Here is a 26,698-nt window from a genome sequence, read left to right on the forward strand (position 1 = left end):
AATTCAGACTTTTTTCATTTCTGCTTGGGCTATTGCAATAGCTTCATAATTGAGTTCCCAGTATCTAGTCCTTTAGTCTGTGTATGGAGTGTGTGTGTGTGTGTGTGTGTGTGTGTGTGTGTGTGTGTGTGTGTGTAGGAGAGAGATAATACATGTAAATGTTACCAATGTATTGTGTGTCCAAAGAGTTGTTTCTAAAATAAGAGCTGATTGGGACACCTGGGTGGCTCAGTTGGTTAAGTGTCCAACTTCGGCTCAGGTCATGATCTCACAGTTCGTGAGTTTGAGCCCTGCTTCGGGCTCTGTGCTGACAGCTCAGAGCCTGGAGCCTGCTTTAGATTCTGTGTCCCCCTCTCTCTCTGCCCTTCCCCACTCATGCTGTCTCTCTGTCTTAAAAATAAATAAAACATTAAAAAAAGAAAAAAGATCTAATCAGGTAAGTTGCCTGTGTTTAAATTTTTCAGTGGTTCTCTATTACCTATAGGAAGAGTCCAGGTACCATAGTGAGGGATAGGAAGCAGTTTGGTCCTTAGTTTTGTCTTCAAGATTACCATCTACTAGTATTCTACATAGCAGGATGTACAGTCCTTTTACCATTTCCCTCACATGCCATGCTTTTGAGTCTCATGTCTGCACAGGCTGGGAATGGCCCCTGTGTATTTTTTGCTTTATATGGATGACTGTTGTGCATCTCCAAGATCCAGCTTAAATGTCACCTCTTTGGTGAAGCATTCACAAGGGTCTCCAAGCATTTAGCTGCTCCATGTGCTGTCTTGTTCCCATTTTTTTTTCAGGGTACATTTCATACAATACGATGCTTGTGTGTCTTATCTCCCATCAGACTATGAAATTCTTATATGTCATGTCCTATATTACTGTTATTTCTGTGTACAATAAATATATTCAAGTAATGAGATGTGGCATTTGCCTTCCTGTGTAGGTTGGATTAACATATTTAGTAATTACAAAATCTGTGTTTCCTTATAAGTGGTATTATATATATATATATATATATATATATATATATACACACACACACACACACACACATACACACACACACACACATATATATACATATGTGTATATTTATGTATATATATATATATATACATATGTGTATATATATATATAAAGGATGTCTACAAGAAGCAAGCTCGACCTTAAAAGAGAAGTCGTGACCTTCCCCTTTGCAGATTTAGAAAATTAATTGCATCAGTTCTGTCAGAAATCATTGGGCTTTAAGGAAACAAATTTCTATTTACCAATTCAAAAGAGGTGGATTCTTAAACTGGGTAGTTGTTTTGTTAATTTACAAGGGAGCTACTCCTCTCTGGTGCCTGACAGCCTCATGTCTCCTTCTGGCATCAGGTACCCACATAACCAAATGGACATCATGAAGTTGCTTGATAAACTCAGAATCACCAGAAATGAAACTGAGTGATGTTAAGGGGTATTTTATTCAATTTATACAAACTGTTCCTATTCCAATATAATATAGCTCCCTAGTGACCAGAATACTCATGACTACCAAATTAGTCTTTTTTCCTAGGATAATTCAGAATAAAACCCAACCAGACCTTACGTTTGTCTCCCCATTTTCTGGGTAGTACATCATTGCTTGAGACAGATTATAACCTAGTGCCTAAGTTCTTTAGTCTCATGTTCCCCATGGAGTTGTCCCATCCCTGTCCTGGAAAGGCAGTATGGTTGCCCTGGCTGAGATGGGAGCTTTTCCACGTCCCTTCAACGTCAGGCAGACTATCTCTTAGGGTGGATTCCTTTTCAGATTGCTAATTCAATCCATAGTGTGATGATGACCTTACTAGTTTTCACTCTCAGGTCTAACTTTTCTTTGCTATATGTCTAAATTCTGGGAGTACCTTCTTCTTTTCCCTAGATACTAACAAGTCCACCGGGACTTCATTCATGGTATGTTAGTATATTCATGCCAGCAGGCTTCTTATAATGTGGTTAGCAGAGTGAGAAAAACTCCCATTTTTTTTTTTAATTTTTTTTTTCCAACGTTTATTTATTTTTGGGACAGAGAGAGACAGAGAGACAGAGCATGAACGGGGGAGGGGCAGAGAGAGAGGGAGACACAGAATGGGAAACAGGCTCCAGGCTCTGAGCCATCAGCCCAGAGCCTGACGCGGGGCTCGAACTCACGGACCGCGAGATCGTGACCTGGTTGAAGTCGGACGCCTAACCGACTGCGCCACCCGGGCGCCCCAAAACTCCCATTTTTTAATGCAAGTAGTGTGTTGTAATAAAAGCCAAGCATAGACGTTAAAGAATTTTTGAAAATTCTGTTTTTGGAGGAAAATTTAAAGAAGTACAAATAAATTATTATAAACGTAAGTACCATAAACGTATGAAAATGACTGCCTTTCTGTGATACTTTATAATTTACAAAATTTATGTGCTCACTTTGGCAGCACAAATCTATAATTGGCAGACTTACGAATTATGTATTAACCATGTGAAATAGGTATTATTATCAAGCCCATCTTATAGATGAGAAAATTGAAACTCAGAGAAGGTGAGTCCCTTGCCCAAGATCATCCTCGGGTCTTCTGATCCCATACATTTGCCTGTGGGTCTCAGAAATCGGGGGTTGGTGCATTATAACTTATTTTTCAGTTGGTGAGGTCATTTTTAAAGAAAACTAGCATGTGCTGTTACCATTATTTTATAGGAATAAAATTTTAATGTCAAAAAGTAACAAAGACGATCTCAGAATAAAGGTCAGTCTTTTCAAAAATGGACAGTTGGCAACCTTACTCCAAAAACTTGTGTCTGGATGGAGTGTGGTGTGTGTGTGTGTGTGTGTGTGTGTGTGTGTGTTATAACTCTATGTACGTACCCTTTTTCTGTTTCTCATTTTACTAAAGATTGGTACAAACTGTGTCACTGATTAACATTTGGAAAACACTGCTTTAATACTTCATCATCTAGTACAAAATTCCTCCCCGTAAACTTTAGCTGTAGAAGGAAGAACATAGGTTTTGTAGTTGGAAATAATGCTACTATGTCCTTGCTCCACCACCAACTAGTTGGGCAAGTTGGGCAAGTTAGTTATCTTTCTGAGCTTCCCTTACCTCTTTAATTTAAAACTAAACAAAAAAAATGCCTTAAGTGATTAGTATTTTAATGAAATAACAGGAAACATTTATTTTAGAGCCCGGTACACAGTTGGAAGTCAGTAAACGTTCACTTCTGTACACATAGGTATGACTCTATTGCATCTGTTAGAGGCTGCTTGTGAACCACAGTCCTCACAAGTACATATACACAGTATCTGCTCAGAAAACATCTGTGCAGTTAAAGGGAGCCCTGGCATTTGCACAAGAGTTGTTCCAGGAAAGATTATATGCTTTTCTGAGGTATCCTCTTGAAATTCCTAGTTTTCTCTTGCTATACTGACCCCGCTCAAAGAAGGAAGAACATCATTGGTGCAAATCAAAACTGATGACTTGGTGTCGTCTTCTCAGAAGTGAATCATTTTCTTACCTACCGAGTCTGAGTGATTTCATTTAAACCTTTTGTGCTTTGTGATTACTGGCTTTAAGTATTACACCATTGTTTATGCATTAAAATCTTAAGGTAGTCTGCAGCTTTACACTATGACTTCAGAAGCAGATCACTGCCTTTTTTTTTTTTAAGTTTATTCATTTATTTTGAGAGAGATTGAGAGAGAGAGAGTATGAGCAGGGGAGGGGCAGTGAGAGAGGGGGAGAGAGAATCCCAAGCCGGCTCTGTGCTGTCGGCGTAGAGCTGGACGCAGGGCTCAATCTCACGAACCCAGAGATCATGACCTGAGCCGAAATCAAGAGTCAGATGCTCAACCAGCTGAGCCACCCAGGCGCCCCCAGATCACTGCCTTTTAAAGAAAATTCTAGAACTCCAAGACAGAATTGCCCGAGGGTCTTATGGTGGTGGAGTCCTTATTTAAAAACAAATGTGTCTAATTCCACAGTATACTCTTCTTATTTTGTGAAACAGAGGGATGTGTTTCTCTCTGGTATCATTTTCAAAGGTAGAATGTGCCCTGGGTGGCTTCAGAAACCACAGTCTAGTACTCCAGCCTGTTGGTATTAATCATGCAAGATTTTCTAGAAGAGATGTTCTGAGTCAGATTTTGAAGGAGGGACTTTTTTGTTGCTGGTCATCTCTTTGAATGTGTGATCTTTACCTCTGTGTACTGTCAATCTGTTCTGTTTTGAATGTAGAACTCACCTTTTCATTCTCTGCTCCCTAAAACTTTTCTTGAAATGAATCTCCCTTCCAAGATTATTAATACTGTTTCTCACCCAATACAGTCACTTTCTTTTACTCCTCTTCTGATGTCCCACTCCCTCTCAATGATTCATTGTGGGGCTTCAGCTTCTGCTCCAGTCAAAGGGAGCTCAGTCTCCCCTTGGCAGCCCATTCCATTTTCTGGTTGTTCAAAAGTCTTTCCTAATATTGAGCTAAAATGTGGCTTCTCATTTCTGGTCCTGAAGCTCACAAAGTCAGTCTTGTGTCTCATCAATATCACATTTAAAGATGATTCTTTTGGGGCGCCTGGGTGGCGCAGTCGGTTAAGCGTCCGACTTCAGCCAGGTCACGATCTCGCGCTCCGTGAGTTCGAGCCCCGCGTCGGGCTCTGGGCTGATGGCTCGGAGCCTGGAGCCTGTTTCCGATTCTGTGTCTCCCTCTCTCTCTGCCCCTCCCCCCGTTCATGCTCTGTCTCTCTCTGTCCCAGAAATAAATAAACGTTGAAAAAAAAAATTTAAAAAAAAAATAAAAAAAATAAAAAAATAAAAAAGGTCCAAGTTGGGGCGCCTGGGTGGCGCAGTCGGTTAAGCGTCCGACTTCAGCCAGGTCACGATCTCGCGCTCCGTGAGTTCGAGCCCCGCGTCGGGCGCTGGGCTGATGGCTCAGAGCCTGGAGCCTGTTTCCGATTCTGTGTCTCCCTCTCTCTCTGCCCCTCCCCGTTCATGCTCTGTCTCTCTCTGTCCCAAAAATAAATAAACGTTGAAAAAAAAAAAATTTTTTAAAAAAAGATGATTCTTTTCCTACCTACCCTGCCCCTCCATGTTTTTGTTTCCTTCAGCTAAATGTCCTCATTTCCTTGAACAGCTCCTGTTAGGGCTTTTAGTACCTTACCACTCTCAAAGTAATCTCTCCAAAATTAAAAAAAAAAAATCTTTCTAGCAAAATATTTGTCAAGCTTGATTTTTTTGTGTGCAGTATATCAGCTACTGTTCCTTTGATGGGATCACCTTTGGTTTCTTTAGTCTTTCATTTAATATGATTTTGGGGTACTCTCACCAAGTCGCTTTTCTGTGAATGTGCTCTGCTTTGAAATCTCTTAAACTGAGGCGCTCACACTTAACCCTGAATCTCCAGGTGTATCTGAACATTGCAAGATTATGCTGGACTTCTTTTTCTTCTCCTTCCACCTCCTTTTCCTCTTTCCTCCTCTTCCTCTTCTTCCTTCCCCTCCTCTTTCCCTCCCTCTCCCTTCCTCCCCCCCCCCCCCCACACTTCTCGTTCCTTTTTCTTTTTATCAGATTTTTTTTTCCTTTTAAATTCAGGACTACATATGCTTCTCTCCATCTCTCAACACTTCTGCTAGTCCTGTGATTCTTAACAGATTACCTGACATGGCTCAAACTCAACTCTAATTTCCTAATATTCTGAGATAGGATTCTCAAGTGAGAAAACATGACTCATCTGAGCCTCACTGTGGTGCTTGCAGTCTCTTCACTTCATAATATTTATTCTCCTTTTTCCAAGATGGAAATGGTACATGTTAAAGAAGTAAAGAAGATTAATAGAGATATTGATCCTGCAGGTTCTCTGTTTTCAGTTTATAACATACCATCTGTCCCATAAGCAGAAATCCTAATATTTACTTTTTATTCTTACTTTCAGTATAATTTAAAACGTTCTGAGATCCCACTATAGTCCAGACCTCTCTCCAGACCTGCATTCTGTATTTCCAGCTGCTTATTAGACAATGCCTGGAGCTATGCTACCTCCATCCATTCTAACCTAGACCATAAGCTACATGAGATGTGTATATTCCGAGCTCTCAGCACATTTTTGGACACAAGCAACAAATGCTTAAATGAATTTATTAGTAAGTGTCCTGAAAATCCCAACATGTTGTATCCGTTGCCCTTTCCTAATTCCATAGTCTTTGTAAACAGCATTGTTTACATTTTCACAGATTTCTAAAACTTCATATAGTAGGAGCGCCTGAGTGGCTCAGTCAGTTGAGAGTCAGACTATTGGTTTTTGGCTCAGGTCATGATCTTGCAGATTCGTGAGATAGAGCCTTGTGTTGGGCTTTGCACCAACAACATGGAACCTGCTTGGGATTCTCTCTCTCTCTCTTCTCTCGCACCGCCCCCCCCCCCCCCCCGCTTATGCTCTCTCTCTCTCAAAATAAATAAGTAATAATTTTTTTTAGAAACTTCACATAGTAAAAAAATATCATTATTTCACATTAGGCTTTGAAATCCTGAAATCATCTTTAAACTTATGCTATTCTTTGTTATGATATCCATTTAACCACCAAATTCCATTTTTCTCTCCACTGAAATATCAAGTACCTCTTTCCCCTCCCTTTTAACTTTTCCCTTTTACAGGGGTACCTAGGTGGCTTAGTCTGTTAAGTGTCTGACTTAGGCTCAGGTTTATGATCTCACGGTTTATGAGTTCAAGTCCTGAATCGGGCCTGTGGCTGACAGGTCAGAGCCTGGAGCCTGCGTCAGGTTCTGTCTGTCTGTCTGTCTCTCTCTCTCTCTCTCCAAAAAATAAACATTGAAAAAATTTGTTTTAATTCCCCTTTTACAAACCTCACCCTAAGCCATTTCCCTTTAAATAAACTTTATATATAGATTGTTGAAATGCCTTCTAATTGGTCTCTTGTCCTCTGTCTTCCTTCTCACCCCCAGTTATGCCAAGTGATTTACCACTCTAACCTTCACAAACACTATGGCTCTCGTCTTGTTATTCTTCTGCTAGACAAACAAGAGGCCTCCCTTTAACGCTTAGTCTTGCTCCCGACTTTCCCAGATATCCTCAGTATTCACCCTACCTTCCCTAAGTATCTTGTTGCTGAGATCATCTGTATACATTCTTTTGTTCGAATTCTTGTGAAAGTAGTAATGCCTTCACATATGTTCTTCCTTACACCTGCGTATTTGTACATATGGGTGTGAGAGTATATATTATTCCATATGCTCCTTCCCTCTGGGAGTGCCCTCCCCAGGCCCTCTCTCTGTCTAAATCCCGCCTCACTAGCCTGCTTCCTCGAAGAAGCATGTTGTGACCACATTCAATTATGCGTTTCCTCTGGAAAAAAAAATATTTAAATGTAATTGCTCTCTGATTGTTTAATGTATGTAGTTTTGTGTCTCCAAATTGATTATACAGTTGATGCTTGAACAACACAGCTTTGAACTGCATACATCCACTTACACACAGATTTCTTTTCAATAAATACAATATAGTACTGTAAATGTATTTTCCCGTATTATGTCTTAGTAACATTTTTAGCTTACTTTATTATAGAATATAGTATATGACACCCATAACATACAAAATACATGTTAATCAACTGTTTTATGTTATCAGTAAGGCTTTCCTTCTGGTCAGCAGTAGACTATTTTGTAGTTAAGGTTTTTGGAGAGTCAAAAGTATATGTGGATTTTCGAACTGTGCAGGGGTCAGCACTCCTAATCCTCATGTTGTTCAACTGTAATTTAATACCTCAGAGTCAGATTCTCTATCTCCTAGCATGGGAAGATAGGCACATCGTAGGCTCTAAATAAAATAAAGACTGATTTAATGTTTTTAAAACTCATAGCACATTTTGATCTCCCCATTCCTCACCTTATTTAGCACTGTTCTTAGGAATTGCTACTACCCCAACCCCTGCAGCCTTTGAAAGGATAATGGCTGCCATCAGGGAAAGCCTGCAGCAAGTTCCATAGTCCTCTCTTGACTGGAATGCTGACTCCATCAATGAAAGGCCCTTTCTCTAAGAAACTTTTAATAATGATAGATATTACCGTATGGTATGGGCGTAGGGGAGCATTAGCCTTTGGACCTGGGCTTGCAGAGCTCTTTGCAAACTGAACAACTTCATTTATTTAGAATGCTTTCTAAATAGCAGTAGTGGAAATAATGGAAATTGGAATAAGGCTTCCAAACACAGCAATCCCTATGCAGCTCAACTATACACTGGGGAATAGTTACCTGCAGTCTACCTTTGGCCAGAAGCCACTTTCTTTAAGCCCATAACTCTGGCTGCAGCCAAATCTATCAAAAACCCTTTCCGGTCTCAGGACCAGTACAAGGAATCCCATGATAGCCATAGGAGAAGGAAGGAGAGGAAGCTAAAAAAACATGAGGAATATTAGAATTCTGTTGCTACAAGTCAGACGGCAGGCCAGTCTTCTAATTAAGTTGCTTTTTAGGGTCCCTACAATAACCCTGTCCAACTGCTTTTCTGAGTTAGCTACTGAGAAAATTTTGTAAATCATATAGGATGCCAGACTCTGTTAGAGACATGGCGCCTGCTTTTAACCCATGACAAGGTAAACCTTAGACTTTAAAAAAGTCCCTTTAATTTCCAGCAGCGACAAGACAAAGTAGGAGCAGCAATCCTCCAGAACCTCACAAACCAAATTATTCCTGAATTCCATTCGTTCATCCTACAACCGCACCTAGTAAGTGTCAGGTACAATGTTTGGACATTCAGAATAAGTAGCAAAACAAGATAGAAACTGAAAAGTAGAACTCTTTGTCAACCCTACATTATACTACTTGCTACTAATTTAGACAAGTTACCACCATTTTTATCTGAATAGCCCAAAGAAAAATGCGTTTTACAAACCCCTATTTTACTTCATGCTTTTTTCAGAACTTCATTAATAATAATGATAATAATAAGCAATAAAAACCAGCAGATTGGTTCAAAAAACCTAAAAGACACTTACCTGAAAGGAGAGCAGTATATTCCAAGTCACTTGTTAAATGGAGAAGCGTAAACTTTTTCAAGAAGAATAACAGATTTCTAGTGGGATTCCCAGCCTGACAACAGACCTTCCTACTTTCCGGAATAGAAGTGGGATGGAAGATAGAGACGCCACCAGAGTCAAGGTTGACAACTGCAGACCTCATGTGAGTAGGGCTCAAAGCTTTACATTGCTTTTAGCCTTGTGGTCAGACATCTTCTCACCCCACGCCTCCTCAGAGACTAATACTATACATTTCTCATGTGGGTTACTCACTAGGGTATAGGTCTGGTCAATATGGATATGAGATTCCTGACCTTGGCCTTATTAATACCATGTTCTAAATCACTGAACAGCCAGAATTACCACCTAAGGTTATTGGGGTAACTTAACCAGAATAACATAGACTGGCATTTTGTAAGCAATCAACCCCAAGCTCTCAGGTCGTCCGGTGACCTTACAAAAGGAGGCATTCTGTTTTATTTGTTTTTGTACCCTATCTATTTCCAGAAAGGAATGGAAATGGCTTTCATGGAGCACACAATATAAGAGTCAGCCATTAATTCAAAATAACAAAAGTTAAATACTAAGGTTTACTTATTTTATTACAAAAGGAAGCATTATGTTAAGAAACTCAGATGAATTTTTGCCCTGAGCTTTCCTAGTTATCTAGGTACAGAGGGGAACCTATAGGGTTGTGTAACCTTAATGTAGAACAGTGGACACACTGACTTCTCAGGAGAGAGAAGTTTTCTAGGCCATTGCACTGGGGAGCATCCATGGAAGTCTTTATGTAAGAAACTTGAGCAACATAACAAATAATGTCTTGATAACCATTTTACAAAAAAAAAAAAAAATTATACTAGTTTATTATTATTTCTTATACATAGCCATTAGTGAAAATGGGACTCTGAAATGTGGAATTAGGATAATTTCCCATTAAATCATCATTCAGTTAAGGCAATTAGACTGTATGGCCTGGATATACATCTATGATATTTCATATGCTATTTGAATAAAGCTTCAATAATCCCACCTATTCAATAAATAACATCATAACAAACTTCATCTTTGCCATCTGTGTCTTATATCTAAAGCAAGTTGGTCTTTTTTGTTTTTAAATACGTATATAAAATAGCCATCCTCATGCTCACTAGTGACATATTCTATGCCTCTCTGCCATCTTGCTGCTGCTGTTGTTTTCATCCAGCCTTTGACAAAGCTACACAACAAAGATGGTGTTTATTATGAATTTTGAAGATGATGAATGGTATTTTTATTATGAGGTGGGCTATAGAAGTTCCTCTAGGCAGGACCAAAACTTCTCAAAAAGCGAGGTTGGAGTCATTCAAGTACTTTAGTGAGTACTATCTAATTTTTAATACCATGTGGGCACTTGAATTTCAGGTACAGTGGTTGAGGAGAGCAATGGTTCTGATGAGATGGAGAATTCAGATGAAACAAAAATGTCTGAGGAGATACTGGCTCTGGTGGATGAATTTCAACAGGCATGGCCTCTGGAAGGCTTTGGGGGAGCACTGGAGATGAAAGGGGCGGCGTCTAGACTTGCAGGGGATACGCGTACTGAAGAAGGGTCCCCAGGATGGAGTGGCCAGAAGCTCTTGCTATGGAGACTGTAGAAGTGAAGATGATGAAGCAACAGAATGGGTGAGGTTTGCCAACTCCAGTCAGACCAAACTGTACCCAGGTCTTGGTAGGGGTTTGCAAAGTGTGATGAAGCTCTTGGGGTGTGGCACTGCTTTATTCCACTCTCCAGTCAGCCTTCACACTGGCATCATGCTGCAAGAAGCATTTCACAGTACTTCTGTATTGCCAACTCTTTCAGGAGGCAGAGGGAGTGCAAGGGCGTTGAGCTGCACTCAAAGCCTGCAGACTTGGAACTGCCCAGTTCAGGCACCTTAATTTTCAGTTTCCTTTATATGCCCTTCAGGGCTAAGTTATTTTGTTTATTTTACTAAACATTTTTCATTTATACCTTTAAGAATTAAACAGAAGGAGAGAATCCTCTCTAGCACAGGACTGGTTACTCTTTTTTTTTTTTTTTTTTTTTTTTTTTTTTTTTATTTTTAAAAAAATTTTTTTTTCAACGTTTATTTATTTTTGGGACAGAGAGAGACAGAGCATGAACGGGAGAGGGGCAGAGAGAGAGGGAGACACAGAATCGGAAACAGGCTCCAGGCTCCGGAGCCATCAGCCAAGAGCCTGACGCGGGGCTCGAACTCACGGACCGCGAGATTGTGACCTGGCTGAAGTCGGACGCTTAACCGACTGCGCCACCCAGGCGCCCCAGGACTGGTTACTCTTAAAGCCACCAGTTTGATAATTGGTCTAACGTGTCCCCAACATGTTTCCATTTTCCAGATCACATTCCAGGTCAAACGTGTAAAGAAACCCAAAGGAGAGCAGAAGAAAACCCCTGGCAAAAAGGTAGAACCAAATCAAGCAGAAATGTGCATTGTTACCAATCAAACCTGGAGATCACTGGCCCAAAGGTAGCATCTCCTGGGCCACAAGGTAAATTTGAATGTACAGTATGCCAGTTTCTTTTTTCAGATTTCACTGTGTCAGTTCTCACTGAGAATGCGTTTGTGACTTGAAGGGGATCAGATGAGAAGGTAATGAGGCTAAGTGAACAAGAAACCAGACATTGGCATAAAAAGTTTGTTTTGACATTTACTTGATTTTTTTACCCATTGGCTATTGGGCTTATATTCTTTTTGTTTTTTATTTTTTTAATGTTTGTTTATTATTTTTGAGAGAGAGAGAGACAGAGACAGAGCATAAGTGGGGCAAGGGCAGGAGAGAGGGAGATACAGAATCTGAAGCAGGCTCCAGGCTCTGAGCTGTCAGCACAGAGCCCCATGTAGGGCTTGAACTCACTGACTGCAAGATCATGACCTGACCCAAAGTCAGACGCTTAACTGACTGAGCCACCCAGGCGTCCCTGTTGGGCTTATATTCTTATCATCTTGAGCTTAAGTATCCTATTGATTCTTGATAGTCTAGTTTAATATGGGGATAATGATCACATCTATCTTATAGGGTGGTTGTGAGGACTATAGGAGTTATATGTGTAAAGTGCTATAAATGAACTGGCCACATAAGACTCGATGAATATTTATTTAAACATTTAATCTTTTTGTGTGTCTGATATCTCTTTTAAGTATTGAATAAATGCTTTGGAGCCACTCCCAGGAAAAATGCATATACATCAAAATTTGTCATATACTTTTAGGGTTCATAATTGTCCTGAAGTGCATCTCTGAACCCCAGGTTCAGGCCCATTGCCATGGGTCCACTTGACTTTCTTTTCCAGCAATGAAATAGTGGTGATCAAATGTCCTTTTTTTTTTTTTTTTTTTTTTTTTTAATTTTTTTTTTTTTCAACGTTTATTTATTTTTGGGACAGAGAGAGACAGAGCATGAACGGGGGAGGGGCAGAGAGAGAGGGAGACACAGAATGGGAAACAGGCTCCAGGCTCTGAGCCATCAGCCCAGAGCCCGACGCGGGGCTCGAACTCACAGACCGCGAGATCGTGACCTGGCTGAAGTCGGACGCTTAACCGACTGCGCCACCCAGGCGCCCCTCAAATGTCCTTTTAAAAAAAATTTTTTTAAGGACATTGTCACTGTCTTAGACATCAAAATCCAAGGTAACTTCATGAAAACATGTCTTATTTAATTTGGTGTACTTACCAACTGAAAGCAGAGGGCACATAATAAAATATAAAGAATGAGATCATGTTGGCTATATTCCAGAGTGAACTGTTACTTGTGAAAAATACTAAGGGCCCAAAAAGGACATCTTGTCATGACTGGAGTTGAAAACATGCAGTAGCTTTACTGTTTAAGGATGACAGTATGTGTGAACAGGTTACAGAAAGAAAGCAACACTTCCTCTACTAGGTCTGTCTTCTGTAACAAGAAAAGGGTGTTCAAAATGTAAAACATCATTATGGAAGTGAAAATTCCAATCAGTTATATAGTAAATGTAATGAAATCATAAAAGTAGAAAATTTAGGGAATAAAAAAGGAGGGGACACCTGGGTGGCTCACTTGGTTAAGCATCCGACTTCAGCTCAGATCATGATCTCATAGTTTCATGAGTTCGAGTCCCACGTTGGACTCTGTGCTGACAGCTCAGAGCCTGGAGCCTGTGTCGGATTATGTGTCTAACTCTCTCCCTGTCCCTTCCTTGCTCGCTCGTTCTCTCCTCTCACAAAAATACATTTAAAAAATTTTTTTACAAAAAATACTAGAAAATTTAGGCAATATATACTTTCAGGTGTAAAAGAACTTTCTAAGGCAGGGAGAAAAAGAAAAATAATTCTGGCACCAAAACACCATAAAATATAAGGGCAAAGGACTGAAACAAATTATTTTTGCAGAATATTTGTATATCTTTTACATAATATGTGATAAGCAAAGGATATCAATATCATTTAAAGGGCAATTACAAATCAGCATGAAAAATACAGCATTTTTATAAGATGTGCAAATATATAGATTGTTCACCAAATATACACACATAAGTTGGCGAGTGAACATGTTGGAAAATGTTCATCCTCACTAGCAATCAAAGATGTGCAAACAAACAGCAACATTCCATCTTTGTTTATCAAACTGTCTTTAAATGTGCAATACACAGACTTAATGAAATGAATTTGGGGATCATTTGACCATAGGTATCAGAAAAACCAACAATTTTACTTCCAGTAATGTATCCCAGGTAAATCATCCTACAGGTGTCAAAGACAGAAGTACAAAGATTGACCTGAGTTGCTTATCATAATAAAAAATTGTAAACAAGCTAAATGTTAATTGCCTAAATAAATTACAGCATGTCGATGCTATGTACTGTGCAGCCAGGATGTTTGTAATTTAGTAAGTGAACAAAAGCAGTTTATTAAATAGCATAGAGAATACTTTAATTTTTGTAAAATAGTAAATATACTATACTTTGACTACACTTGTTCACATTCTGTATCTCTGCAATTGAGATGTATCTTACGATTGATATTTTAAATAATTGGCAGTGTTTCTCCCTTTTTTTTTTTAATGTTTATTTTTGAGAGAGAGAGAGAGACCGTGTGCGAGTGGGGGAGGAGCAGAGAGAGAGAGGGAGGCACAGAATCCAAAGCAGGCTCCAGGCTGCAAGCTGTCAGCACAGAACCCGCTGTGGGCTTGGGCTCATGAACTGCGAGATCATGACCTGAGCCGACGTCGGACATTTAACTGACTGATCCACCCAGGCGCCCCATGTTTCTGTTTCTTAAACCATATAAAATAATGTACACATTACAGTTTATGACCTCATGGGTTTGATGAAAGAAGCTAAAATAAACAAGTACATAGAAATAAGTATAAGAGAGAATAAATACACCAAAATGTTGTGAGTGATCATCTCTGGGTGCTGATAGGGATATGGGTGATTTTTATTTTCTTCTACATGCTTTTCCATTTTCTAAATATTTTATAATAAGCCTATGTTACTTGTACAAACAAAAAACTAAAAATTTCCTGTAAAAATGAAACTTTAAAGTTCAATATGGTTGAGATGCTGGGAAAACACTTAAGCAGTTTTAAATGGATTCAAGTGTGTAGGCCCAGGTAGTACATTGAATGTACTTGCAAATGACATCATGGAACTACTTAGTGTCACTAACGTGAAAAGTTCTAAAGCTTGGCAGAGATGCCAGACATCTAGAGAGGTTCATTATCCCAGTTTCCAAATAAATACAGATTCTCCTCACTACCAAGAGATAAGCTTCACGATAAATCCTGACAGAGTTCTAAAGCAAATTATAAAACACTTTGTGAGCCCATGGGGAAAAGTGGAGATCAATAAGGACCACTGTAGATTTACTAAGAACTAGTAAAACTAATAATGCATAACTAATTTCATTTCCTTTTTTTGGCGAGGGTTACTAGACTGGAAGACCAGGGAGGTGCTATAAACACAGTGTAACTAGATTTCAGCAGCACATTTAACAGAGCCTCTTAGGATATTTCTGTGAACCAGATGGAGAGATGTGGGCTCAGAGGCTCCTCATTGCCTACAGAATAAAGTCCAAACTTCTTAGTGTGGTGTACAGGACCCTGTATAAGCCAGCCTCTCTCTACCCTTCATGCTGTTATTTTTCTAAACTAACCATGCTCTTATTTTACCACTTGCCTTTGCACGTGCTGTTCCCTCTGCCTGGAATGCCCTTCTGCCACCTCAGCAGTACTAAAATATCACTCATCTATAAACTTCAGACTCACATGCCATCCGTTCCTTGGTACTTGTGCACAATTAGTTGCTCTCACCTGTTGTACCCTAAGGATTTGTTTCTGTTTACCTTCCTTGTTAGACTGTGAACTCAAGGACAGGCACCTTCTGTACTATTCCCCTCTGTACCCCTGGTGTCTCAACATGGTTCCCAGTCCCTTGTGATAGATGCTCAATAATATTTTTCAAGTGAATTTCTTAACCATAAAAGAAAAATAGCTTTATTGTGAAATTTATGGTTTAATTATTTCAGTTATTCATTTAAACAGGGTTCATTTGAATTTCTTCCAAACTATTCTTTTCTGTTTTATTTAAATCTAAAGCCCTGCCTACACCTCAAACAGTATTCCATTGTTGGTAAATTCCTACATTATAAAAAAAAGTTATATAGAACCAAAGTTCTCCTTCCTGTCCATTCATTCGATTGTAATTCCTCCAGAAGACCCCTTCCCCAACAAGACTTAGTTCTCTTCTTTTCTTGGCTGGTCAGTCTAAGTGCAGATTCTGCACACACAAAGTACCTGTGAAGGGTATCCATTAACAGAGAGCTTTGAAAGCTCAGTATAGGGGCGCCTGGGTGGCTTGCAGTCAGTTAAGCGTCCGACTTTAGCTCAGGTCTTGATTTCATGGTTTGTGGGTTCAAGCCCCACATCAGGCTCTGTGCTCCAGCTCAGAGCCTGGAGCCTGCTTCAGATTCTGTGTCTCCCTCTCCTCCCCTGCTCGCAAGCTCCCTGTCTCTGTTTCTCTCTCTCTCAAAATAAATAAACAAAAATAAAATCTTAAAAGTTCAGTATAGCTTTAAATGGCATGGTGATATCTCAGTGTGGTTTTGATTTGTATTTCCCTGATGAGGAGTGATGTTGAGCATCTTTTCATGTGTCTGGGCCATCTGGATGTCTTCTTTAGAAAAGTGTCTATTCATGTCTTCTGCCCATTTCTTTACTGGATTATTTGTTTTTTGGATGTGGAGTTTGGTGAGTTCTTTGTAGATTTTGGATACTAGCCCTTTGTCCGATATGTCATTTGCAAATATCTCTTCCCATTCGGTCAGTTGCCTTTTAGTTTTGTTGATTGTTTCCTTCATTGTGGAGAAGATTTTTATTTTGATGAGATGCCAATAGTTCATTTTGCTTTTAATTCCCTTGCCTTTTAGTTGTGTCAGCTAAGAACTTGCTGATGCTGAGGTCAAAGAGGATTTTTCCTGCTTTCTCCTCCAGGGTTTGATGGTTTCCTGTCTCACATTCATGTCCTTCATCCATCTTGAGTTTATTTTTGTGAATGGTGTAACAAAGTGGTCTAGTTTCATCCTTCTGCATGTTGCTGTCCAGTTCTCCCAGCACCATTTGTTAAAGAGACTGTCTTTTTTCCATTGGATACTGTTTCCTGCTTTGTCAAAGATTAGTTACCCATACATTTGTGGGTCCAGTTCTGGGGTCTCTATTCCATTCCATTGGTCTATGTGTCTGTTTTTGTGCCAAGACCATACTGTCTTGATGATTACAGCTTTGTAGTAGAGGCTAAAGTTTGGGATTGTGATGCCTCCCGCTTTGGTCTTCTTCTTCAATATTACTTTGGCTATTCAGGGTCTTTTTGGTTCCATACAAATTTTAGGATTGTTTGTTCTAGCTTTGAGAAGAATGCCGGTATCACACCGGTCAGAGTGGCTAAAACGAACAAATCAGGAAACTATAGATGCTGGTGAGGATGTGGAGAAACGGGAACTCTCTTGCACTGTTGGTGGAAATGCAAACTGGTGCAGCCGCTCTGGAAAACAGTGTGGAGGTTCCTCAAAAAATTAAAAATAGAACTACCCTGTGACCCAGCAATAGCACTGCTAGGAATTTACCCAAGGGATACAGGAGTGCTGATGCATAGGGGCACGTGAACCCCAGTGTTTATAGGAGCCCTTTCAACAATAGCCAAATTACGGAAAGAGCCTAAATGTCCATCATTTGATGAATGGATAAAGAAGATGTGGTTTATAATACAATGGAATACTACTTGGCAGTGAGAAAGAGTGAAATCATGCCATTTGCAGAAATGTGGATGGGACTGGGAGGGTATTATGCTAAGTGAAATAAGTCACTTTCTCACATCTGGAGAAAGTTAACAGAAGACCATGAGGAGAAGAAAAAATTATAGAGAGGGAGGGAGGCAAACCATAAGAGACTCTTAAATACTGAGAACAAACTGCGGGTTGATGGGGGGTGGGGGAGAGAGGAAAGTGGGTGATGGACATTGAGGAGGGCACCTGTTGGGGTGAGCACTGGGTGTTGTATAGAAACCAATTTGACAATAAATTATATTTCATAAAGAAATAATATAAATAAATAAATAAATAAATAAATAAATAGCATGGTGATTGGGAGCATACATGTTAGACTCAAGCAGACCTGGATCTGGATCCTAGCTCTGCCATCTACTAGCCTGGTCACCTTAGGCAAGTCACTTGATCTCTCTGTGCCTCCATTTTCTCATCTGAGAAATGAGGACTGAAACCTGCCTTAGCAGATTGTGGATGTAGAGCACTTAGCACAGGGCCTGAACACATAGTAAGTGCTCTGGAAATAAATGATAACTTCTCATCATCGCATTATTCTCCATCTGCTGCTGTTCTTTACAACTGTGGTTCTCTACCAGGAGTGATTTTTGTCTTCCCAAGGGTCATTTGCCAGTCCCCGGAGACATTTTCATTGTCACATGTTGGGGAGGGTGCTACTGGGCTTTATAGAGTAGAAGCCAGGGGTGGTGCTAAACATCCTCCAGTGCACAGGACAGCCCCCAGCAGAGCTCTGTCCAGCCTACAGTGTCAGTAGTGCCAGATGGAGAAACCCGGCTTTAGCGAGAAATACTTCTCCTAAGTTGTAGTTGTCTTTATAAAATAAAAATGTAGAGGAGTAAAACTGAAATTTGGTGAAATGTATTCTTAGCTCTTATCTCATGTTGATCAGTCTTAAATCCAGTGAAGGACTTGTTTATTTTTACTTTGTCACCTGTCTTTGAGAACAAGACTTAACTCACTTGATCTTTATAGTCCCTTTGCCGTGCGTGACAAGATTTTCATTCTCTAAAAGAATGACTGGCACCTCCAATGACACCAGCCGGGGTGAAGTAATCACCGGGCAGAAGACAGTGTGGGTTCTGTTTGGTTCTAGCTGTGTCAAGTGATGCCATGCTTTTCTTCTAGGGAAAAAGCGTGACTACCAGAGTCTGGGATGGCCCAGCCCGGATGAGTGCCTCAAACTCCGCTGGGTAGAGCTGACTGCCATCGTGAGCACCTGGCTCGCGGTTTCTTCAAAAAACATTGAGTGAGTATCTTAAACTGCTTCATCCTTCAAGGCGTTTGTGTACCAGTGAACCCACTGAGCCTCAGTTGACTACAGGGGCACCCTTCTTTGTCAGCAACTATTTGAAGAGTAGTCCTTTTTAGGGTTGGTGGTTCTGAGGAGCACTGTTGCTGACCACAGGCCACAGATGGACTCAGCCCATTTTGCTGAGACAGTGAACATGCCCTCTCTTCTTAGTGCCTTCATCCGTACTTTGTAAGCCCCCCCAGAAGTTTTTATGACTTACTTAGGTTGAGTTGAAGACTGGATCCCTCTTTTATAGAAAACCCTGTGTTCTCTCACTGACATAACGCACTCAAAGAGGGAGCCAGAGCACTTCCAGATTTACAAACACCTACCAAGACACAAGCTGAACAAGGCTGCCTCTCCGATAACTGCTTTTGCCTCCTTGAATGCTCATTCTCTTTTGCTGGCCCTTTTCCTACCGTTTAAGTGTTGGAGTTCCCCAACATTTGCCTCTAAGCCTTCTTTTCTTAGAATCTCTCCTGGTCAGACTGACATACTCACAGAACTTCTGTCACCACCAATTATTGACCGCTCTTGAATTGGAATATCCAGACCTGATTTTTCTTCACATTCCTCAATCCATAGGGATTTACCCAGTTGTCTACCTGTCCCCTCTGCCTAGATACCTCTGAGACACCACAAGCTTAAGAAAACCAAACTCATAATTTTCTTGTCCACTCTCCTTGCAAAAAACCATTGTTCTGTGTGTTTTCTGTTTCTTATTCTTAGTAAATAGCTCCAGCAGTGCTTAAGCCAGAAACCTGGGAGTCATCCTTAACCATTCCTCTCCCTTCACCCTCGGATCCAGTCTATTACCCATTCTTACCACTTTCACCTTCTGAGTATTTTTCAAAGCCATCAGCTTTTCTCTATCTCCATTGCTGCCCCTTTAAACGAGATCACTGTCATCTCCACTTGGATTCACTCGGTAGCCTACTAGCTGGTCTTTGGGCTTTATTCACTCTTGACTCTGTTCAGCCCCTTCTCTCTACGGTAATCTGTACAGAATCCTTCCTCAAAGACAAGTCAAATAATTCTTAAAATGCTCTAGTAACTTCTTACTGCTCTTTACCATTCTTTGCAAAGCCCTTGGTGATCTGCTGCTACATGTCTTTCCATCCTCAACTCCACCCTCCCTCTTGTCAGGCCCTTCACACATGGTGTCCCTTTGCATGTGGTGATGTTCTCACCACCTTCTTCCTGCATGATTCGTTCACACTCATCCTCCTGGGCTTGACTTAAATCTTCCTCAGGGAATCTTGCACTAACCAGCTCCTTCCTCCATCAGCAGAGAAGAAATATTAACCCCCTGTTGCATACTGACATTGTACCATGTTTCATCTTCTGTAACATCTGTAATAATTCAGTCACTCGTGAGACCACGAACACCATAACAACAGGGATTGGGTACGTCTTGTCAATTATTATAGCTCTGGTGTGACATGTAGTAGACCCTGAATAAATAATGAATGAGTGTTTGCCTAATATGTATTAAACCTTTTAAATAGCTAGAAATAAAATTTGGGAATGCCAACTTGCCATATCAGCATATACATGATAACGTATAACATTTAGCCTGTTAGGAAAATGACCACTTTGGGACTACAAAGGGAGGTACATCTTGTGCATTTATACATTGAACAGTTTTATCTGTGTAAAATTTACTATCTGAACGTTAGGTAACTTTTTCTGTGGGATATGCTTCTGTGCATAAAGAGAAAATAAAAGGAACCACTTGCAGGCAATTGTCGCTGTCTATATCCTGAAAAAAGAAATCCCAGAATAAAACCTGTCTGGTTTAAAACTTCCCCAGGAGAAAAAGTGGCCAATGGCGGTGACCAAACCAGACGCTATGGTCCGTAGAAAGGACACAGCTTGAGTAGATAGGGAAATCAACGGAGTTTAGGACTCAGATTCCAACACTGCTCCTATTGCCGAGCACTGGAGTCCTTGCACCTGTAAAATGAGAGATCAGACTTCTGAGGTCTCTTCAGTCTGAGATTCTGTGGTTCCAGAAAGTCCGGGTAACACATTGAAGTTACAATCAGCTGATTAATACTCTTGCTCCCCACCCACTCAGATTTTCCCTGGCTAATGTGGTATCTCCCTTTTTCAGCATCACAGAACACATAGACTTTGCCACTCCAATACAGCAGCCAGCGATGGAGCCTCTTTGCAATGGCAATCTTCCTACGAGCATGCACACCCTGGACCACTTGCAGGGGGTCTCCAACCGGGCCAGCCTGCACTACACGGGTGAGAGCCAGTTAACAGAGGTGAGTGCTCAGCTCTCTTCAGCCCATCTGTAGTTTTTGGCCCCACAATTATGACAGCAGAAAACTCAGTGGCCAGGCCATATTTTTTTGCCTTTTTTTAGCCGGCTGTCATCTGGGTGGCTTTAGGCCACGCCTGATTTCTTTCAGGCCCTGGAATTGAGCTAATACCTTTTTTTTTAATGACCAGGAGATGTTAATTCTGATTTATTCTTCGAGGTAGGAAACATTCTGCTTGCCACCAGAGAGAGGCTTTTGTAAGAAATGTTAAGGTCAGCTTATTCTCCTGCTGGCATTCTCAAGAAGGAAAGGAAGGCGAGTACAGCCATCATATACCTAGCAAACAGTACACCAAGAAGAGACATAGCACAAATGTCCAAGAATAGAGGATTTGTTAAAGAAATGTTATATAGATATAAGATAGTATACAGTGGAGCTGCCAAGAAAAATGTAGAAATACATTTACTGGCATGAAGGAATCTCCAGACTATGCGACAATGTGGATGGCAATGTGCAGTATGACCCTATATTCTGCGAGAGATGTAATATGTGCATACACATGTTATTTCAGAAAAATATCTGAAAGATACATATAAAGATATTAAGGGGCACCTGGGTGGCTCAGTCGGTTGGGCGTCCGACTTCAGCTCAGGTCATGATCTCACGGCTTGTGAGTTCAAGCCCCGTGTCGGGCTCTATGCTGACAGCTCCAAGCCTGGAGCCTGCTTTAGATTCTGTGTCTCCCTTCTCTCTCTGCCCCTCCCCTGCTCATGCTCTATGTCTTACTGTCTCAAAAATAAAAAAAAATATTTTTTAAAAATTTTTAAAAAAAGATACTAACAGTGGTTGCCCCTGGGTGACAGAATTATAGACAGTTTTTTCTTTATTTACTGTTTTCCAGCGTTGCTGTAATGAATGTGCTATACATGTCTGTAGTTTCTGTTAAGTGGGAGGGGAATAAGGAACAGTACAGTGATTTACATACGTCTTCCATAAAATGCCTTACCAGCAGGGCCGCAGCGTGTACCCCAGAGCAACAGTTTGGTTTCGTGCTGTAGTGCCCAACTCAGCATCAACAGTATCACCTAGATCCTGCTCCTTTTTGTTGCTGTAACCTGCCATTTTCCCCTACACCAGGTATTGCAAAATCTTGGCAAAGACCAATATCCACAGCAGTCACTTGAACAAATCGGCACCCGAATTGCCAAAGTTTTGGAAAAGGTAAGTCACCCTGTAGGAAAGCTGGAAACTGCTGCCCACCTTCTAACTTTCCTAGATTATTTGTCACCAAGTGGCTCTCACCTCTTCTGTTAGTTACCCAGCACTCACCAGCTAAAGGGACAACGTGAAATAATCCCACACTGAATGTTTCCATTACTTTTTCCATCACTTGGTTGGTACTCTTTTTGCTGCTTTGCTTACCTTCTGTGGTGAAGCCTACCTTATCCGTTTTGTCTCCTTTACTCCAGCACGGGTACATAGAGGTGGTGGTACTGGGAGCCATGGAATCTCGGTAGATGATAGAAGTCAGGTGTTCTTCTGGTGGTGAAGAATATTTGGCATTCCAGATTGTGGATGGGAAACACAACTTTAAATATCTTCTTCTCTTGAAACCATGAAACAAAATATCTGCAAAACTACATTTTCGTAGAGCCTGCAGAATATTAACAGAGTTTCTAAGACCATTCATCTGTTTCTGTGTGATATTTATGTGAAGAGGAGTTTTTTTAATTAAAATTAATTACTTTGTGGTTAGGTGTCTCTCCATATAATGTTAAAGTGGTAGTATAGTGATTGAGAGAATCAACCCCGCTTCCAGCATTACACTAAAGTATGGTAGGAATAGGGCAATCGCATCAGTTTTAAAGAGAGGAAATGGGAAAGGCATTGCAGTCGCTGTTCCCTCTCGATTCTGAAACCCACCTGGCCATATGTCACCAGTTCCCCTGATTACATGCATTACAAGGAATATTCCTTGATTATGACCCATTTTGGTTTTCTGGGTTTGGTTCCCTAATCTCTTTCTCAGCTCTTGACCCTTCTCTCTGAGCAGTGTGTCCTTTTCCATAAGGAAGGCCTCTGTTTGCAGCCAAAGAGCAATGTCGGCTTGCTTCCCCCCATCTTTCTCCCTTTTAGTCCAGACTGGCGCAACGCCTTTAAAACAACTTTGTAGACCTTCACATTGTAAGTCACTCCATCACACAGAACCCACACTTCAAATCTCTTCAAGAAGTTCCTATCTACCGGGGCGCCTGGGTGGCGCAGTCGGTTAAGCGTCCGACTTCAGCCAGGTCACGATCTCGCGGTCCGTGAGTTCGAGCCCCGCGTCAGGCTCTGGGCTGATGGCTCAGAGCCTGGAGCCTGCTTCCGATTCTGTGTCTCCCTCTCTCTCTCCCCCCCGTTCATGCTCTGTCTCTCTCTGTCCCAAAAAAATAAATAAATGTTGAATGATAGATGACCAAAAAAAAAAAAAAAAAAAAAAAAAAAGAAGTTCCTGTCTACCTTGAATATGAGCCCAGGACATAAATACTCTTAAGACTTCTAGACGCCTTTTGTCCGAGAGAGTCTTCTGAGGCTTACATCTAGACTTAACATCCTTCTGAGGCAGGAGTAACAAAGGGTCCTACTGCCATGCTTTTGATTTGAGCTTGACCCTGAGGCCATAGTTTCACTGGTAACATTCTGGATTTTTAATTATTTATTTTTTTTAGGTTCTTTAAAACCTCATGCTGATTGGAGAAGCTGGCAATTGAGAAAGTTTCATTTTCTAACCCTGCAAGTCCCAGCATGAAAGCATTTTTTTCTAAATTCTGCTTGAAAACTGTACTGTTTCTTGTTTAAGTTCTCTCTTTTAATATCTTACTATAGAGGATTTTTCAAAAACTCTTTGTCCTTTTCAGTATTATCCTTGGAAGTCTTCCTAGCCAGATCCACAACTCTGTGAGGTATTTTATTTATATTCCAAGAAACAGCCTCACCATTTGTTTTGCCAGTAGATGAGCCTGCCCCTTCTCCAGCCTCCAACAGCGATGGCCTCCATGCTTGTCCAGTCTCACTGCTGCGCTAAGCAGACGTACTCAACCCATTCCCAGAGCTAACGCCATAGGCTCTGAGTTTCTGTTATGGCAACACTCCATTCTGGATACCAGACACTATTTCAGTTACCCATTTCTACCTCAGAGACCACCCCAAAATCTACTGGCTTTAAACAAAACTTTTTGCTCATGATTGTGTAGTCTGAGCTGGACTCAGCTGGGTATTTCTTCTGGTCTCACTTGGAGTCGTTCATGCAACTGCAAGACATGTGGAGACTCATCTGGGGCTGACCACCAGAAGGTTCTACTCATGTGTCTGATCCATCAGCTGGAGTGGTTGGAATAGCTGGGGCACAGTCTCTCCAGCTGGGTAGATGGGCCTTTTTGCAAGGGGGCTCAGCACTCCACAAGGCTGAGAGCAGACGCACACAGGCCTCTTAGAGCCTGTTCAGGGAAACAGAACTGCTGTGGCACCACTTCTCTCCAAGCAGGTGTAGGGCCTGCTCAAAATCAAAGGCAGGGGAACGTCCTTCCTCTGCTAGCAGTGACAGAGAGCGCACAGCCTGCCTTTAAAGCACCATGGGTCCCTCCAGAGGAGCAACGAGACTGACAGCATCTCCCCAGGGATGGTAGAATCCAGAAGCCAGTGTAACAACATGTTTAAAACTAGAGGGAAAAAACTGCAAGCCTTGAATTTTATACCAGCAAAAACATCCTTCCGATATTAAGGAAGAAACGGAAGAGACAAAAACTCAGAGAATTTGGCACCAGTGGGCCTGCACTGAAATAATAATTAAAGAAAGTTCTCAGGAAAATATCCCAGTTAGAAATATCGACATGCAAGAAGGAAGGAAGAACACCAGGACGGTAGCTGCACAAAATAATAACCGGTAGCTGTACAAAATAATAACCCTAAAACCCTGAGGCGCTTTACTTTTCTATATAACTGAAATCCATGGTAACAATAACAAATTATGGGAGCGATGGAAATGGAGTTTAAATGTTCTAAGGTTTAATTGGTATCAGCCAAGTACTAAAAGTAATAATTTGCATTGGTCTGTGATAAGTAAGAATGCAGTTTTAGGCTCTAGGCTAACTACTAACAGTGGTTTGAAAATGTAATTTAATAGATGGGAAATAGAATAATAGAAAACATTTGATTAATCTATAGAAAGTCAGAAAAGGAGAGGCACATAAAAGTAGACACAAATGGTAAATAGTAAGTATAGACCCAAGTATATCCGTAGTTAAGCAAAAAAGATTATATAATTTGAGCATTTAGTATGGAATGGTTTTTTTTAATCCAGCTATAGACAGCTTATAAGAGAAGCACTTTAAATTTTAGGTACAAAAGTGTTGAAGTGTAAAGATGGAAAATAATATACCATGCAAACAAAAAAAAAAGCTAAAAGACAGGTGATATAGCTGCCCTCTTATCAAAAAAATAGTATGGGGAGCTTTGGCGGCTCAGTTGGTTGAACATCCAACTTCAGCTCAGGTCATTATCTTGCATTGGTGAGTTTGAGCCCCACATTGGGCTCTGTGCTCACAGCTCACAGCCTAGAGCTTTGGATTCTGTGTCTCCCTCTCTCTCTGTACCTGCCCTGCTCGCACACTGCCTCCTCTCTCTCTCAAAAAACTAAAACTTTAAAAAAATTTTTGGGGTTTTAAATGAAAAGAAAAAAATCAAGTTTGAAGCAGGAAGCACTACTAGCATTAGAAAGCCTAAAATGAGGGATGCCTGGGTGGCTCAGTTGGTTAGGCACCTGACTTCAGCTCAGGTCATGATCTCATGGTTTGTGAGTTTGAGCCCTGCATCAGGCGCTGTGCTAACAGCCTGGAGCCTGCTTCGGATTCTGTGTCTCCTTCTCTCTCTGCTCCTCTGCCACTTGCACTCTGTTTCTCTCTCTCTCTCTCTCAAAAGTAAATAAACATTTAGAAAAGAAAGGCCTAAAATGAAAAAGATCAGTAATGACAAATGTTGAAGATGGTATAGAGCAACCAGAACTCTCTTATGTTGCTCATTGGAATATAACATAGTACAGTCATTTTCAAGATCATTTGGTAGTCTTTTAAAAAGTTAAGCATATACGATCCAGGAACTTTACCACTAGATGTTTATTAAAGAAACACGAATGTATATGTCCACAAAATGCTTGTTAAAAAATATTCACAGATTTATTCATAACAGCCAAAAACAATGATGTGCCAACCAATAGAATGGATGAACAATGGTGTATTTACACAGTGGATATTAATTATACTAATGGATTCATCAAGAAAGATCCAACAGGGGCGCCTGGGTGGCGCAGTCGGTTAAGCGTCCGACTTCAGCCAGGTCACGATCTCGCGGTCCGTGAGTTCGAGCCCCGCGTCAGGCTCTGGGCTGACGGCTCGGAGCCTGGAGCCTGTTTCCGATTCTGTGTCTCCCTCTCTCTGCCCCTTGCCCGTTCATGCTCTGTCTCTCTCCCAAAAATAAATAAACGTTGAAAAAATAAAAAAAAATAAAAAAAAAAAGAAAGATCCAACATCCATATTGATGAATCTTAAATTCATTTTATGCTAATAAAAGAAATTGGACACAAAAAAGTGCATAGTGTATGATCCCAACTATATGAAATTTTAGAACAGGCAAAACTCACCTATGGTGATAAAAATAAGTCAGTGGTGGCTTTTGGTGGGAAGGGGATGACTGAGAAGCAGCTTGAAAGGACTTTCTGTAGTGTTG

The 26,698-nt window shown here is 40.8% G+C and overlaps 1 protein-coding gene across 1 annotated transcript in view; it reads left to right on the forward strand.

Moving 5' to 3' along the window:
- Positions 1–26,698, forward strand: part of TTC17 (tetratricopeptide repeat domain 17) — a 128,210-nt gene that overhangs the window by 75,525 nt on the left and 25,987 nt on the right. The window contains 7 exon segments of the mRNA XM_030331057.1: positions 10,425–10,564; positions 10,566–10,685; positions 11,400–11,478; positions 11,481–11,552; positions 18,497–18,617; positions 20,779–20,938; positions 22,073–22,156. Of these exon segments, the coding sequence (XP_030186917.1) occupies positions 10,425–10,564; positions 10,566–10,685; positions 11,400–11,478; positions 11,481–11,552; positions 18,497–18,617; positions 20,779–20,938; positions 22,073–22,156 (776 nt within the window).

This window comes from Lynx canadensis, chromosome D1 (genome assembly GCF_007474595.2).
Source record: "Lynx canadensis isolate LIC74 chromosome D1, mLynCan4.pri.v2, whole genome shotgun sequence".
In the NCBI taxonomy this organism is placed as follows: domain Eukaryota; kingdom Metazoa; phylum Chordata; class Mammalia; order Carnivora; family Felidae; genus Lynx; species Lynx canadensis.